At 42.8% G+C, this 16,401-nt stretch overlaps 1 protein-coding gene across 2 annotated transcripts in view; it reads right to left on the reverse strand.

Annotated features, from left to right (window-relative positions):
* IL1RAPL1 (interleukin 1 receptor accessory protein like 1) overlaps window positions 1-16,401 on the reverse strand; it is a 1,014,047-nt gene that overhangs the window by 34,175 nt on the left and 963,471 nt on the right. For both annotated transcript variants that reach the window (XM_081950467.1, XM_081950466.1), the window contains exon 9: window positions 3,791-3,934. In XM_081950467.1, the coding sequence (XP_081806593.1) occupies window positions 3,791-3,934 (144 nt within the window). The remainder of the gene's footprint in view (window positions 1-3,790; window positions 3,935-16,401) is intronic.

Consider the following 16,401-nt stretch of genomic DNA (forward strand, 5'->3'; position numbering starts at 1 on the left):
TGGCCTAGACCAAAGACTGGAAAATATTATACAAGGGACAATGAACAAAGACCAGGACAATAAGAAAGAATGGAGCCATCAGAAGGAACAGAAGGGAAAGCAGAACAGAGAAACTAGCAAAAAGGAAACAACAAGGAGGAGATATTACCAAAATTAATAATGATTAAGGTATTAAAGCAGAGGAAAAACATTTTAAAACAGTGGTTCTCAACATTCCTAATGCTGCGACCCTTTAACACAGTTCCTCATGTTGAGGTGACCCCCAACCGTAAAATTGGACACTAACCTTCCCTTTGTTGCCACGTTCCTTGATTTTATTTTATTTTCCCTGCCTTGTTTTACGCCTCAGAAATGGTACCTCTTGGCTTCCGTAGCTCCGCACATCAACCTCCGTCGCTCGGAGCGAGCTGCTTTCCCAGCATCCTCTGCGCTGCGTGCATCTCTCTCCATTCTGGCTCCTACTTTCCCCCCACCCACCCTGCACACATAAACACACACACACACTCCGACTTTGGGTGCTCGGCCGCCTTCAGCGAGAGGAGCAGCAGAAGCCCCTCCCCTCCCCTACCGGTGCAAGGTTTTGGTCTTTCCTCCTCTAGCTGGGTGTGCGGTGATCCCACCTCGCAGACTTCCGACCAGTAACCCCCTCCTCCCCTTCCCGTGTCCCCGGTCTGGTCTCCCTTCCCTTCTTCTCTGTTCAGTTTCCAGTTAACGGTCTCCCCCTTGGATCCCGGCACAACTCAGCAGAGCCATCTCAGTGGAGCCAGGCCTGTGCCGGGGTGGGGGAAGAGGGGAAAAGCAATGTCAGGTGGAGACTCGGTGGCTGCCGCAACCTCTTCTCAGCTGTTGCCCTTCTTGCTGTCCAAGCCTCCTCCTTTGATGCAGCTCAACCCCAGTGAAGGCATGCACCTTGTAGGAACTCCCAGGTGGGAACAGTAACCGAAAAGTGCCCGCATGGGAGGCCGGTCAGACTGGCCTGCCGGGAAGCCCGTCAGTTTTCTGGCACCTCTCCTTCCGCCGCACAGGGAACCCAAGCTGCTCCTTCCCTTCGGGCCGGCTTCTTTCACCACGGGAGGCTCCTCGGCAGGGGTGGCGGTGGCAGAGGTGGTAACAGTGCGGGCGGCGGGCACTTAAACTTTGCATTGCAAGTTTAAGAGCAGGATCCCGGCTCTAAGTGGAAAGGATGCTTTTCTTTTAAAAAGAAAAAAGGAAAGAAAAAACAAAACAGCCGCCAATCCTAGTTTTTTATGTTTGCGTTTCTCCTCCTACTTCCCTGTGTATGCACCTGCGTGTGTATTTGTGGGGGTGTGCACACGAGAGAGTGAGCGACACAGCATGCTAAGACCAGATTCTAAAGAGTTAAAGAGTTCTGATGGTCTTAGGCAACCCCTGTGAAAAGGTTGTTCGACCCCCAAAGTGGTTGCGACCCACAGGTTGAGAATCACTGTTTTAAAAGGAACAGGAACAGGAAGATGTTTGGGGGGAAAGATAGGGGCTAGAACAGATAGCCTTGAAATTAGGCAGTGGGAAAGGGTAGAGAGGGGAGAAAAAAATTAGATTGTGGAATTAGAAAATAGATTTAGAAGTAGATGGAGCAAAAAACTTAAGAGAAGAATATGGGATACAAGCCCCCCCCCCCAAAAAAAGATAAGATTAAAAGTTTGGATGTGGACAAGAGATGATGCACAATGGGAGAAAAAGAGTAAAAGGTTTCCATGATTATACTTCAATAATGTATATTAATATTAGAATTATATAGGCTGGATAATTATTTTGTATGTAGTGCAATAGACATTAGGACAAATATTTTAATATAAATAGATATGAAGAGTGAAATGGAATTATGAAAAAATATGAATAAGCATTAATTGGAAAACGAGAGCTTTAATGATGGTATTATTAAACATGTATAAGATACTATTAGCAGTGAAATGATAAAATTAAACAATGAATGATAAGAAAATGAAAGAATATATTTTAATGTAAACATGTGTATAGATAGATAGATAGATAGATAGATAGATAGACAGACAGACAGACAGACAGACAGACAGACAGACAGAAAGAGGGAGTAGTGACCTTCCTCCCATATTTAGTCACACCAGGGGTTGTAACAAAAATACATAGCTATTTCCCTGGCTCAACTGATAAGGAACAGAGCCCGTGGCTTAGTGGCTAAAACTCCTGCCTAAGATATATACAGCCCGGGTTCAAATCCCAGTAAGGGTATGGCTAGCTGCTGAGAGCTAATTAGCTCGAAATAGATCTATACTAGTCTCCCTTTATTTATTTATCAGTACAAATATAACACAAATATAAAAAGGCAACATTAAAAATAAAAATATGGTTTTCTGCCTGCATGGTCTTCTGTGATAAGCCGAAGGACAGAAAGAGGGAGTAGTGACCTTCCTCCCATATTTAGTCACACCAGGGGTTGTAACACAAATACATAGCTATTTCCCTGGCTCAACTGATAAGGAACAGAGCCCGTGGCTTAGTGGCTAAAACTCCTGCCTAAGATATATACAGCCCGGGTTCAAATCCCAGTAAGGGTATGGCTAGCTGCTGAGAGCTAATTAGCTCGAAATAGATCTATACTAGTCTCCCTTTATTTATTTATCAGTACAAATATAACATATATATATATATATATATATATATATATAGATAGATAGATAGATAGATAGATAGATAGATAGATAGATAGATAGATAGATAGATAGATGATAGATAGATAGATATAGATATAGATATAGATATAGATATAGATATAGATATAGATATAGATAGATAGATAGATAGATAGATAGATAGATAGATAGATAGATAGATAGATAGATGAAAGAATAAGAAGGAGGTTTAGGAACTGCAAAGTGGTAGCAAGTATGTGTGTTTACATATAAAATAACGAGAATGAAATGTAATAATGATGAGTAACAATATTATGCTTATTTGTATTGAAATGTATGATACCCAGATATTACACCATTCACACATTGATATGTATAAATAATATAAAATAAAAAATTTGCTTGGAAAAAAATAAAACATAAATATTCATAGTAATATTAAAAGATACAAACTGTCAGATCCATGTATCTGCTATTCTTTGGTGGATGAAGAGGGGGGGTTGGGTTTGATGCATTTTGTTATTTCTCCTTTCCATGTATCCCAAGTATCCTATGTCTTGCCTTGCCTATTTATATAACCTTTGCCCCAATTTATAACCGTTGCCTGGCACCTCAGAGGTCCAGAAAATCCTCACTTCTTGGAGGCTGCAAGTAAGGGGGGGGGGGGAGAGCCATGTGGTTTAAAACTCTGGAAGATGATCCTGAGAATCCCTGCTTATCTGTTTCTCAGAGAGGCCAGTACAAAAACTTGGTCACACCTGTGGATTGGTGGGAATCCACATTGAGAGAGTTCCTAAATTCCTTTGCCATGGATTGTATAGTCTGAGGGCCTTTGAATGTTGATTTGCTTTCACCCCCTTTCAAATAAAAAAGATTCCTTTTGAAATAGCAGGTTTTCAAGAGTCTATGCTTTTTTGAAGGTGAGGTTACTTTAGAAAGTAACAAAATGGGAACAGTAAGAAGCAGAATTTATGATATGTTGTTAATGAGGTTGGGAAATTGGAGTGATGCTATAGCTGTTTTCCTAAAATTTCAGAAGAAAAAAATCAATGAATTTATTTTTATCTTCATTAGTGATCATATATTCTTAATTATAGTACACCTCTTTACTAGAATGTTTCACGTTCAAACAAAGCATATGTTGAAGAATATTTACTTACCTCCATCTAGTTCTTCGGCACCAAAATGGTTCCTGTAGAATAGCATAATTTCTATCTTGTAGCACTTGTAAATAGTCACTAAACAAACAAGTAGCAGCAGAATAGCACCGAGGCCTCCAGCAAGTTCAACTGTATACATCAGCTCTGAAAAGAAGAGTAAAGATTAATAACAACTACACTCTAATATAAAAGTAGTAATTTATTATCATAACTTGGGGCAAGAAGTAGTTTTCTGTTTTTCTGAATGCAAAAACAAAGTGATTTTTTAAAATTTCTTGGTATACACACACATACGCAGAGAGAAAGTAGGCATTAATATTTTTGTGATGTGTAACTGGTGTATGACATACAATGTTCACATAGGATTGAAGCTAAGTATCAGCCCTTTTCTCAACACAAAATTATCATTCCTTTTTTATCAGGTACATTTGTTTTAATATTTCCCCCTTCTTTGGTGTTATACAATTCACAATCTCTCCTCTATGTTGAAAATCATCTCAGTTTGTGATTTTTGACATTCTGACATTAAGAAGTAAAACATTATCATTTCTTGTGTAGCATTGTACCATGGGATATTGTACGATTGATTGAAACAACTGCCAGCTTATTTTCCAAAGAAGTGGTTTGGGCAAATGTGGATATCTCTGTCTGTCAACAATAGTCATTTCGTAATATCATTTATGGGATTATGTCTATCATGCTCCAGCATATAACTTTTATATACTGTTGTTGCTCTCTAGCCCCATCTAGTGGCCGGAGAGACAAATACCAAGTATATTGTTTGAAGCTGACCCCACCCCATTACCCATCAACCCACACTCTCAAAATAAATGCACATTGGGAAGCCAGACTCCATTTTCCTTTAGCATTTGGAGAAGGCCGAAACACAAAGAAGAATCCATCTTAACCTGTGGCACATGGTCATCCAAGGACAAATCCATAACTCACACAGAGAACATGTGATGGTGAGATTTAAATTGTTTGTATTTATTAATTATTATGTTCATAACTGTCTATCTTGTATTTGTTCTCATTGTATGTATCCCTATTTTCCCCAGTTTCACCATTTCCTGTTCTTTCAATAAACCATTCAGATCTACACACACAATCTGTTTATTTGTATTGCATTTGCATTTATTAGTTTGTTAAACATGTACAAGATAGCAGGTATAAATATAAACATGGACATGAATGAAAGAAATGAATACAAATATAGGACAGTAGGACAGGGATGGTAGGCATGCTGGTGCGCTTATGCATGCCCCCTTTATGGGCCTCTTAGGAATGGGGTGAGGGCCATGGTAGACAGTTTAAGGTTGAAGCTGTGAGGGTTAGAGGATATAACAACGGAGTCAGGTAGAGCATGCCAGGCATTGACCACTCTGTTGCTGAAGTTGAATTTTCTGCAATCGAGTTTGGAACGGTTTACTTTGCGTTTGTATCTATTGTTTGCCCATGTATTATTGAGGTTGAAACTGAAGAAGTCACTGACAGGTAAACATTGTAACAGACAATTTTGTATACTGTGCTTAGATCATACCGCAGGTGGTGCAGTTCCAGATTGTCCAAGCCCAAAAGTTCGAGCCTGGTGACGTAGGGAATTCTATTGTAAGTAGAGGAGTGGAGTACTCTTCTCGTGAAGTACCTCTGGACCCACTCAATCGTATTGTGAGAAGAGAAATATATCCATTGGAAAATTGCAGATAATAGGCCTAGGGGTGAGCTTGCAGGCCTCACTGAACCAAAGTTTTAAACTTACATAATTGCAAAATGCACCAGACATATTTCTAATGTGCTGACTTGTGTCTGCATTTTCTGCAAAACTTGCACTTGAAATTGATATATTTAGAGCAGGAAGAATGAGATGGTGGGAAATGAGGAACTAAAAGTAACAAATAGCTGAGAGCTTCAAATGTACATGGGTGCTTGCAGAGGGTGACAGTCAGTGATGGTCAGTAAGAAAGTAAAAAAACAAGGAAGTGAAACTATGGAATGCATAGATCAGTAAAAAAGAAGGTATAAGTAATGTGGCTTGAGATGAGAATGGGATCCTATGCCAAATAGCAGTTCTTGTAGGACTTACTATTTGTCATTAGGAACTCATTGCAATGGTATTAATAGTGTAAGTTTTGTTGTGCAATTGCATTGCTATGTTGGCTATTCATGTTCCGAATTGTTCATGAAATAATAAACCTCTGATCTTGTAAGAGCTCCTCTCCTAACTTAAGAAAGTGAAGACTCTTGAAACAGAGTATTTCAAAATAAACCTTTTATTAAGAAGAATGGCAGCCATTGAATTCAAAGCAACATCTGAATCCCCTTAGGCAATGCAAGTAGAATGTAAAGACTCCTCCCATTAGTTAGAATGCAGATTTTAGCCAGTACACACGTGTGAAGATGTTTCCTTTATCAACTGCCCTGAGAGTTGAATAAACATACATTCCCATGGCTATCTTCCATTAGACATTAAAGTGAAACATCCCACATGGCCATCATAAACATTCCCCCAAAAGCTGAGGGGATCTCAAAGCACTTTGGTGCCAGGAAACCCGTTGTAAAGTATCAGTTGTCACAGGCACTGCTAATAAATAGACTACAAGCCCTCCCCCCTCATCCCAATTGAATGGCAGTATCCCTTTTAGGAATCTGACATGCTGCCTTCCTTAGAAAAAGGAGAGATCCACCTGTGAAAAGATAGAAACAAAAATTCCATCATAGTATTTTAGCAAGGTTTGTCAGGGTATTGGGAGTGATTTTTTTTCAATAAGGTAGGGGCCCTAACAGGGTGTTTAGCTACCCATTCATTTTGGGAGGAAGGTAGATGCTTCCAAGAAACTAACTATTGGGTTTTCCCCTGTGGATCCTAGAGTCAAGGATTTACTTGATTTCAAAGTGTTGTTCACCTTCTATCATGATAGGAACAGGTGGTGTAGGTTCAGATGGTCTGAGTGGTGAGATTCCTTCTCGTTTGAGTAAACTAATCTGAAATACTGGGTGGACTTGCCTGAGTGTCTTTGGAAGGAGTAGTTCTACTGTTACTGGGTTGATGACTCTAGTGCTAGGGAAAGGTCCAATGAAATTTGGCCCTAATTTCTTTGATGGCTGCAATGACTTCAAGAATTTTGTAGATAAGTATACTCTATCTCCAATGTGGACAGGTTTGATTCCACTCTTTTCTTGTCAGCTTCAATTTTAAAAGCTGTTCTAGCTTCCTCTAAAGCTAATCTAACTACTGGCCATGTGTTTCATAAAGTGTCTATCCACTCCTTAAGTGAAGGGACAGTGGGTTCTTCTGTGGGTAGTTAAGGCATGGGGCTGAAATCCTGGCCTATTGCTATTCTAAAAGGGGTAAAACCAGTGCTTGAGTGTACAGCATTATTGAATGCCACTTCTGCAAAAGGTAAAAGTTGAGTCCAGTTATCCTGTTGAAAATTAATAAAACATCTTAGATATTGTTCTAGGACCGACTTAATTTTTTTAGTTTACCCATTAGTTTTGGCATGGTGTGAGGAGCTCAAACCTTGGGTGGTGCCAAGTAAAGTTAAAAGTGCCCTCCAAAATTTTGAGGTGAATTGTACCCCACTGTCGGAGATGATTCTCTGTGGGGCTCCATGAAGATGATAAATGTGTATCAGGAATAACTTGGCTAGACTTTTGGAAGTTGGGATCGTTTGACAAGGTATAAAATGTGCATGTTTTGAAAACAGGTCCGTTATGATCCAAATGACAGTATTTCCTGCACTTTCTGGTAGTTCAACAATAAAGTCCATAGCAATCTCTTTCCAGGGTGCTGAAGGATCAGCTACCATCTGTAATAGTCCTGGGATTTTCCCTTGGCATTTTTTAGCTGCCACACAAATAGGGCAACTAGCTACATAGGTTTCTACGTCATTTTTTAGTAATGGTCTCCAAAATTGCCTTTTAATTAGTTGTAAAGTTATCACAAAGCCAAAGTGTCCAGCTAATTTGGAGTTTTGGCACCTTGCCATTAAGTGCAGTCTTTGGCTAGCTGGAACATATAACTTCCCTCCCGCCCAAGCTAAGTTATCTTTCATCAGGCAGCTGGATTTGTGGCTCAAAAACCATCATCGGTGGCTAAAACTTGTTTAAAAGTTTGGGTGGTGTCATTGTCCATCAATGTTTCTTGTTTTGCCTGGGATCTGGTGATTACTTTAGCGGCTAGTTGATTGTTTTGTATCATGGGTTTGATTATGTCTGGTTGATTTCCCCAGGCTCATGGTCCTGGGGGATTTCAATCTTCCTTCCATTGGTGAGACATCCGAGTCAGCTCGGGAGTTCATGGCTTCCATGACAGCTATGGAACTAACTCAGTTAATTCAAGACCCCACCCATAATGGGGGACACACGCTCGACCTGATTTTTGTCTCTGGGCAGTGGATGAATGATCTAGATTTAGGGGATATTTCTATTCAACCCTTGTCATGGTCTGATCATTTCCTCATCAGGCTTGACTTCCATATCGCTACCCCTCGCCGCAGGGAGGCGGAACCGACCAGATGGTTCCGCCCCAGGCACCTGATGGACCCCGAAAGGTTCCTGATGGAGCTTGGGACTTTTCCTGAAACCCTTGCTCACAACTCGACTGAAGCCCTAGTGGAAACCTGGGATAGGGCGGCTGCTGGGCCCTTGGATCGCATTGTGCCTTTGCGGCCTCTGACCCGGTGGTTTACCGAGGAGTTCCGGGAGATGAAACACTGGAAAAGACGCCTAGAGAGTGGCTGGAGGGCCAGCTGGTCCGAATCTGATCGAACACTAGTAAGAATTCATATTAAATCCTACTTAGTGGTGATAGAAGCGGCAAAACTGCAACATTTTTCCACTCTTATCGCGTCCACAGATAACTGCCCAGCCGCCCTGTTTAGGGTGACCCACTCCTTACTTAACCAAGGAACTGGGGAAGACCCCTTGCAGGGTAGGGCTGAAGAATTTGTTCAGTATCTGCAGGATAAAATCGCTCAGATCCGGACAGGCTTGGACTCTGACTGGGTAAATTCGGGCGAGCCGATGGGGATGAAACTTGAGGAGACAATCTGGGATGGGTTTGACCCTGTGACCCCCGAAGGCATGGACAGGATTATGGGGAGACTCAGTGCTGCCACTTGTATGCTGGACCCGTGTCTCTCTTGGTTAGTTTCGGCTTCCTGGGAGGTGACACGAGGCTGGCTCCAGGCGATTACCAATGCTTCATTGAGAGAAGGGTTCTTTCCCCCCACCTTGAAGGAGGCAGTGGTGAGGCACCTCCTTAAGAAGCCTTCCCTGGACCCAGCTTCTTTAGCCAACCATTGTCCGGTCTCCAACCTTCGCTTTGTAGCAAAGGTTGTCGAGAGTGTGGTAGCACGTCAGCTTCCCCAGTACCTGGATGAAGCTGTCTACCTGGATCCATTTCAGACGGGTTTCAGGCCCGGGTACAGCACGGAGACGGCATTGGTCACGTTGGTCGATTATCTCTGGCGGGCCCGGGACAGGGGCTGCTCCTCTGTACTAGTCCTATTAGACCTCTCGGCGGCTTTCAATAATATCGACCATGGTATCCTACTGCGACGACTCGGGGGGTTGGGAGTGGGGGGCACCGTTTTACGGTGGTTCTCCTCCTACCTGTCAGATCGGTCGCAGTTTGTGTTGACTGGAGGGCAGAAATCGACCCCCAGGCGCGTCACTTGTGGGGTGCCCCAGGGGTCGGTTCTCTTACCCCTCCTGTTCAACATATACATGAAACCGCTGGGCGAGATCATCTGTGGTTTTGGGGTACGGTATCATCAATATGCTGATGATACCCAACTTTTCATCTCTACCCCAAACCACCCAAATGATGCCCTCGACGTGATGTGCCGATGCCTGGAGGCTGTGCGGATCTGAATGGGGAGGAACAGGCTCAAGCTCAATCCCTCCAAGACTGAGTGGCTGTGGTTTCCGTCATCCCGATTTGTACATCTTGTTCCATCTTTGATGATAGGGGGAGAAATTTTAGCCCCCTCAGAGAAGACTCGCAATCTGGGAGTTATCCTGGATGAGAAGTTCTCCTGGATGAGAAGTTCTCCTGAACTTAGTTTAGAAGAACACCTGATGGCCATGACCAGGGGGGGGCTTTTACCAGGTTCGCCTCGTACGTCAGTTGCGCCCCTTCCTGGATCGGGATGCTCTGTGCACAGTCACTCATGCCCTCGTCCTTTCTCGCCTGGACTACTGCAATGCTCTCTACATGGGGCTGCCCTTGAAGAGCACCCGGAGGCTTCAGCTGGTCCAGAATGCGGCCGTGCGGGTTGTCATGGGGGTACCTAGGTGCTCCCATGTTACACCCCTTTTAGGCGGCCTGCACTGGTTGCCGGTTGTTTTCCGGGTGCGATTCAAGGTATCAATTATGACCTTTAAAGCGCTCCATGGCTTAGGCCCAGGGTACCTGCGAGACCACCTACTGCCACCAGTAGCCTCCCACCGTCCAGTACGATTCCACAAAGTTGGCCTCCTCAGGGTGCCGTCGGCCAGACAGTGTCGGCTGGTGATTCTCAGGGGGAGAGCCTTCTCTGTGGGAGCGCCTTCCCTCTGGAATGAGCTGCCCCCGGAGCTTCGCATAATCCCTGACCTCCAGCCCTTCCGACGCACCCTAAAAAGTTGACTTTTCCAGCAAGCTGGCCTGGCCTGTTAATTTTAACTCATTTTTAAATGTATTGTCCTATAAATTCAGTTTGGTTTTTTTGGATATGTATTTAATTTCTTTTTAACTTTTGGGATGTGTGTTTTTTAATGTTGTACGCCTCCCTGAGTCCTTTGGGAGAAGGGCGGCATATAAATCCAATAAAAACAAACAAACAAACAAAACAAACAAACAATGGGGGGAGTGGGGAGATTCTACAATCTCCCTGCTCCTCAGGTCTGTTTCCTTCCCATGCTGGTCAGGTTTTGTAGCCCCCCCCCCCCGCCAATGGGTGCTCTGGTTTCCTAGCTGGTGCTTGAGAACGGCATTCTGCAGCTCGATGCCCCTCCTTTTCCACACCTGAAAGAGTCTGAGGCTTTTGGAGAAGATGCCATTTGTGGATTGAAAGGCTCTTGCTTCTATTGGGGTGAGGATTTCTTCCACATTCGCCCCGCTCGGTACTGGTTTCTGGCCATGTCGATCTCTGCCTCGTCAGCAGTGAGATACCACTCATGTAAGTGGTTTGGTGCACCTTGGGCCACGCAAGCATTGTAGAGATCATCACTCAGCCTGTCCTTGAACCAGCTTGGCTAGTTTATGAGACACATCAGGTCTCAGAATTCTTCGGTGTACTCTGCCACTGGCCGGCGTCCCTGCTTCACAATTTTAATGTGGTCGTGTGCTTTGCGGTTTGCGAAGGGGTCCTCGAAACGTCATGGCAGGGCCATCATGAAATGGTCAAAGTTCCGCAATTCTGGAACAGCGGCATCATGTAGGGTCACCATCCATCTGTCAGCGGCTCCTTCTCACCCATATTCTTGCATGTAGGTGAGCATGTGTGCCACAAAGAATCCCAATTTTTTCGGGTTCCCATCAAACTTCACGCCAAGGGAAGGAGTTTTTCTTTCTAATTGCAGGTTTTGGGGTTGGTTGGGGGCGGCCCCCAATCCATGCGACAACTGGGGGGGAAGGTTTGCTGGTTCCTAGCTGTTGCTGTTGTGCCATCCGCTTGATCAGCAGGGCCCAGAGGGGGGTTAGCTCTCCTGGCATCATCTGCAGTTGCTGCCCTTCCAACGCCTCTTGGTTGCTGTTCTGGCTCCCCCCAGATGTTGAGATTTCCCAGAATCTCCATCACCAACTGGGTTACATGTCTCTTCAGGCAATCTTCTCTCAGTGAGGCTTCATTTAGCTCCTCCTGGTCAGAGGGGGCTTCTAGCTCCAATTTCCACCCCAGTTTTCAGTTACCACAGGTGAGGGTGACTCCTCTGGTCCTCCCATCCCAGCCGTCTTTTGTCCTGATGCCGATTGACCAGCAGGGCTTTTTGGGGTCCTCCAGGCTCACCTCGTCCTCTCTGACAGGGTACATGGAGCAGACCTCTGGTTTGGGGTGGGGGGTTGACGTCTCCCTCCAGAATTCAGTTTCCCCTTGTTCACTGTTGTGCTTGGACATGGCTTGTAGGGTCCCCTCAGTAGAGCAAATGTTGTCTCTGACCGTTTTGCAGAGATGTTGCTTTATGTAAGAGCTCCTATCCTAATTTAAGAAAGTGAAGACTCTTGAAATGGAGTATTTCCAAAGGATCCTTTTATTAAGAAGAATGGAAACCATTAGAGTCAAAGCATCATCTGAATCTCCTTAGGCAATGCAAGTAGAATTAAAGCAGTAGAGAACCCTCCCATTTGTTAGAATGCAGATTCTAGCCAATACACCAGTGTGAAGAAGTATCCTTTATCAACTGCCCTAAGAGCTGAATAAACATATGTACATTCCCATGGCTATCTTCCGTTACACAGTAAAGTGCAATGTCCCAGATGGCCATCATAAAAGTTCCCCCAAAGGTGATGGGATCTCGGGCATTTCAGCGCCAGGAAACCAGTTGTAAAATATCAGTTGTCACAGGCACTGCTAATACATTGACTCCAAGGCCCCCCTCCTCCCAATTGAATGGCAGTATCACGTTTAGAGATCTGACACTCCTCCTCTCTCCCTCTCTTTTCCTTAATTACTTTACCACTTTCATCTATTTCAATACAACAATTAGTCAGATTGAACTTTCCACATACTCCTCCTTCCTTAGCTAATAGGTAATCTAAAGCTAATCTGTTTTGCAAAATGTAAATTCTGTACTTTGCACTTTCCCTAGCTAATTGGGTAAGACCCTTAACTGTCTCATTAGTTATGATTTCCACAACTGCTTGCAAACGAATCAGGCGATTTAGGATGTACACAGGGGTACGATAGCCATACATGCCATCTTCCGCCCATGCAGCTGGTCCATATACCCGTATGATTCGTTCTGCAGGCCATTCTTCATCTCCCCAACTATGATGGTTACCTCCCACATTAACTTTCCCTATAATAGATGTGTCTACACCTCTCTTTTTCCTTTGTACATTTCCAACCTCATCATAAACCGGAATCCCCAAAACTTGTCTGTTTCTTAATGGAAGTAGAAAGAATCCAGGCCTGTCCTTTTGGGGTGTACTTCCAAGAGACTTGGCACTGATTTTTTTTACTGCCTTTCTGGGGGGCATGTGGTCTTTCATTAAATGTAGATGATTTCCTTAGGATTTCTTGTGAGATGAGTTAGACCAGCTGGTATCTTTAAGTGGTGCAAATGGATCTAAGGATTGCTTCTCCTGGGTGTGCCCTTTCTGAAGAGCTTAAATGACCTCTCTGCTAAAGGGTTTCACTTTATGAACAAGAGTTGGCTGCTGATACTTATCATTACATTTTAACTATTTTAGTTCCTCAAGGTGCTCTGGCACCCTGCTTGTTTTGTAACTCTGGTTTGCAGGAATTTTAATCTACTGATTTGTTTTTAGGGCAGTTTTTTGCAAGCAAAGAAGATTTTTGTATTTTCGTACAGGTAATCCTTGACTTACAACAGTTCATTTAGTGACCATTTAAAGAAATGAGTAAAGTAATAACTAGCAACCAGCATGGGTTTGTTAAAAACAGATCTTATTTCATTCTTCAACAGTGACTAAATTAGTAGACCAGCGAAATACTGTGGACATAATATGCTTAGACTTCAGTAAGGCATTCGACAAAGTAGACCACAATCTACTTCTTTGTAAGCTAGAAAAAAGTGGGATAGCTTCACCACCAGATGGATTCGCAACTAGCTGACAAATCATACTCAACGAGTATGGGTCCAAGTCTACATGGAGAGAAGTAAGCAGTGGGGTACCATAAGGTTCTATCTTAGGCCCAGTACTTTTCAATATCTTCATAAATGACTTAGATGAGGGAATAGAAGGGGAACTTACCAAATTTGCAGATGATAATAAACTGACAGGAATAGCTAACACCCTAGAAGATAGGCTCAAGATCTAGATGGAGCTTGACAGACTTGAATACTGAACCCTATCTAACAAAATGAAATTCAATGTAGAGAAAAGTAAAGTCCTACACTTAGGTAAAAAAAACACAAAAGTACACATATAAGCTGGGTGAAACCAGATGTAATAGCAGTGACTGTGAGAGGGATCTTGGAGTCTTAGTGGACAACCAGCTAAATATGAGCTAGCAGTGTGCAGCGGCAGCCAAAAAAGCCAAATTGTATTAATAGAGGGATACAATCAAGATGAAGTGAGGTACTAATACCACTCTATAAAGCCCTAGTAAGACCACACCTAGAAGACTGCATCCAGATTTGATCACCACATTATAAAAAAAAGGTGTTGAGACTCCAGAAAAAGGGAAGAGAAGAGCAACCAGGATGATTAGGGGACTGGAGTCTAAAACATATGAAGAATGATTACAGGAATTGGGCATGGCTAGTCTAGTGAAGAGAAGGATCAGGGGAGATATGATAGTAGTGTTCCAATATTTGAGGGGCTGCCACGGAGAGAAGGGGGTCATGCTATTTTCCAAAGCACCTGAAGGCCGAACAAGGAATAATGGATGGAAACTGACCAAGGAGAGATTCAACCTAGAAATAAGGAGGAATTTTCTGACAGTGAGAACAATCAACCAATGGAACAGCTTGTCTTCAGAAGCTGTGAGGGCTTCATTACTTGAAACTTGAGACTTGGATTGCCATTGGTCAGAAATGGTGTAGGTGTCACTGTGTTAATTGGTTTGCCAACTTGTGCTTATATTCTGAGTTACACAGTAGACTGAACTGTTTCTTATCTGACAATGATTAATAAGCATGTCAGACATAATACGTCACACATTCTTTACTTTCCTTCTGATCTTCTGTTTGCCTGCCAAGAGGGTGGGCAACATAACTCTGCCAAAATGTAGTTAATTAAGTTAGCAAGATTTGTATTTTATTTTCTTTTATATTAAAATGTTTTTATTAGAATATGTTTTCTGGTTTTATTTCTGCTTATTCGGAAGTATGCTACTAGGAGAGCCAACGGTCCACACCTCATTAATTCAAGGGTGGAACCCCCCCCCCCGACAATAATGGTAACAGAGCATGGTTGTATAATTTATGGCTTATTTCCTTCTTAGCTACTTCCAACAGATAAGTTTAATAGGCCAATTAGAGAGATAAGATCCATCTCTGTTAATCTGTTAAATCTGTTAAAAGTTACAATGGCACTGAAAAAAGTGACTTATGATCATTTTTCACACTTACAACCGTTGCAGCATCCCCACGGTCACGAGAAGCCAGGTGAGGAGAAGCACCCCTCAACGTGAGTGACATCGAGCTGGCCAGGCCCACCCAATAACATGACCACTTAGCCTTGCCTACCCAGCTGGTCATTAGGGCAGAGAACCAGTTGTTAAATTATTTGAATCCTACCACTGGCCATTACCCATCAACCCACACTCTCAAATCAAGTGAATGCTGGGAAGCCAGACTCCATTTTCCTTTAGCATTTGGAGAAGGCAGAAGCACAAAGAAGAATCCATCTTAATCTGTGGCACATGGTCATCCAAGGACAAATCCACATCCTACACACGGAGCATCACTGGTAAGATTTAAATTGCTTGTATTTATTAATTGTTATGTTCAGCAGTAACTCAATACTGTCTATCTTGTATTTGGTTCTCATTTTATGTATTCCTATTTTCCCCAGTTTCACCATATCTTGTTCTTTCAATAAAGCATTCAGATCTACAGACACAGTCTGTTTTATTGGAGGATAGGTGGGTTGAGCTGCATGTTGAGCTGCCCACAGACTAATGTGTAGTGGAGACAGAACAATGTCAGTAAATGGCAATGTCATTGGTGGTCATTGTCCTCACATTTTCCAAGCAGGTAAAGACATGCACATTTCCATTTGAAGTCAACTATAATCTAGTTGTTTGCCTGGAAGATCTATGATAGACCAAAGCCACTAATAAAGCTGCAGTGCTAGATCATTTCCCTGGAAATAATCCCAATAATGATATGATTTCTTGGAAATTATTTCACTATCATAAGAATGTTATACCGAATTTTTACTGAGGATGAAGAATTGTACATATTGTTCTAAAAAGTGTTAAAAATAGCTTGGATAGTAATTTGTGTAGCATTTACCTTTTAAAAATGGGTTATGGCTGGAGAGAATAAAAGCCTAATAGAAGAATACAGATACAAACAACTCTACTTGTACTCTAAGATTTCTGGGTAAAGACTGTTGGTGGATCAGATGTCCCTACAAGCAGCTTCACAACTGAGGACAGCACTATGGTGGAATCACCATTTAGCAGTCAGTTTCCTAGCAGAAGAAAATCTCTCTGGAGAAAAGAACTGGGAGTGACCCACTTCTGCTTCTTGTGAGGAGACCACAGGAATTGAGTTTCTCCTGGTTGATTGTGAGTGGAGCAGCTTGGAAGCCAAAACATTTACAACACATTCTTAGCCACTGTGCAATCTGTACAGACATTTCATAATAAAAGTCTTGCTTTCTTGAATCTTATTGATTTACAACCTAACAACGATATTATAAACAGCATGGAAGATCAAAGTCTCAGTTGCCTTCTTTCTGAAACTAAGATTAGGGGGGAAATGCCTCC

The sequence above is a fragment of the Natrix helvetica genome (assembly GCF_964273705.1).
Source record: "Natrix helvetica genome assembly, chromosome: 4".
Classification (NCBI taxonomy): Eukaryota; Metazoa; Chordata; class Lepidosauria; order Squamata; family Natricidae; genus Natrix; species Natrix helvetica.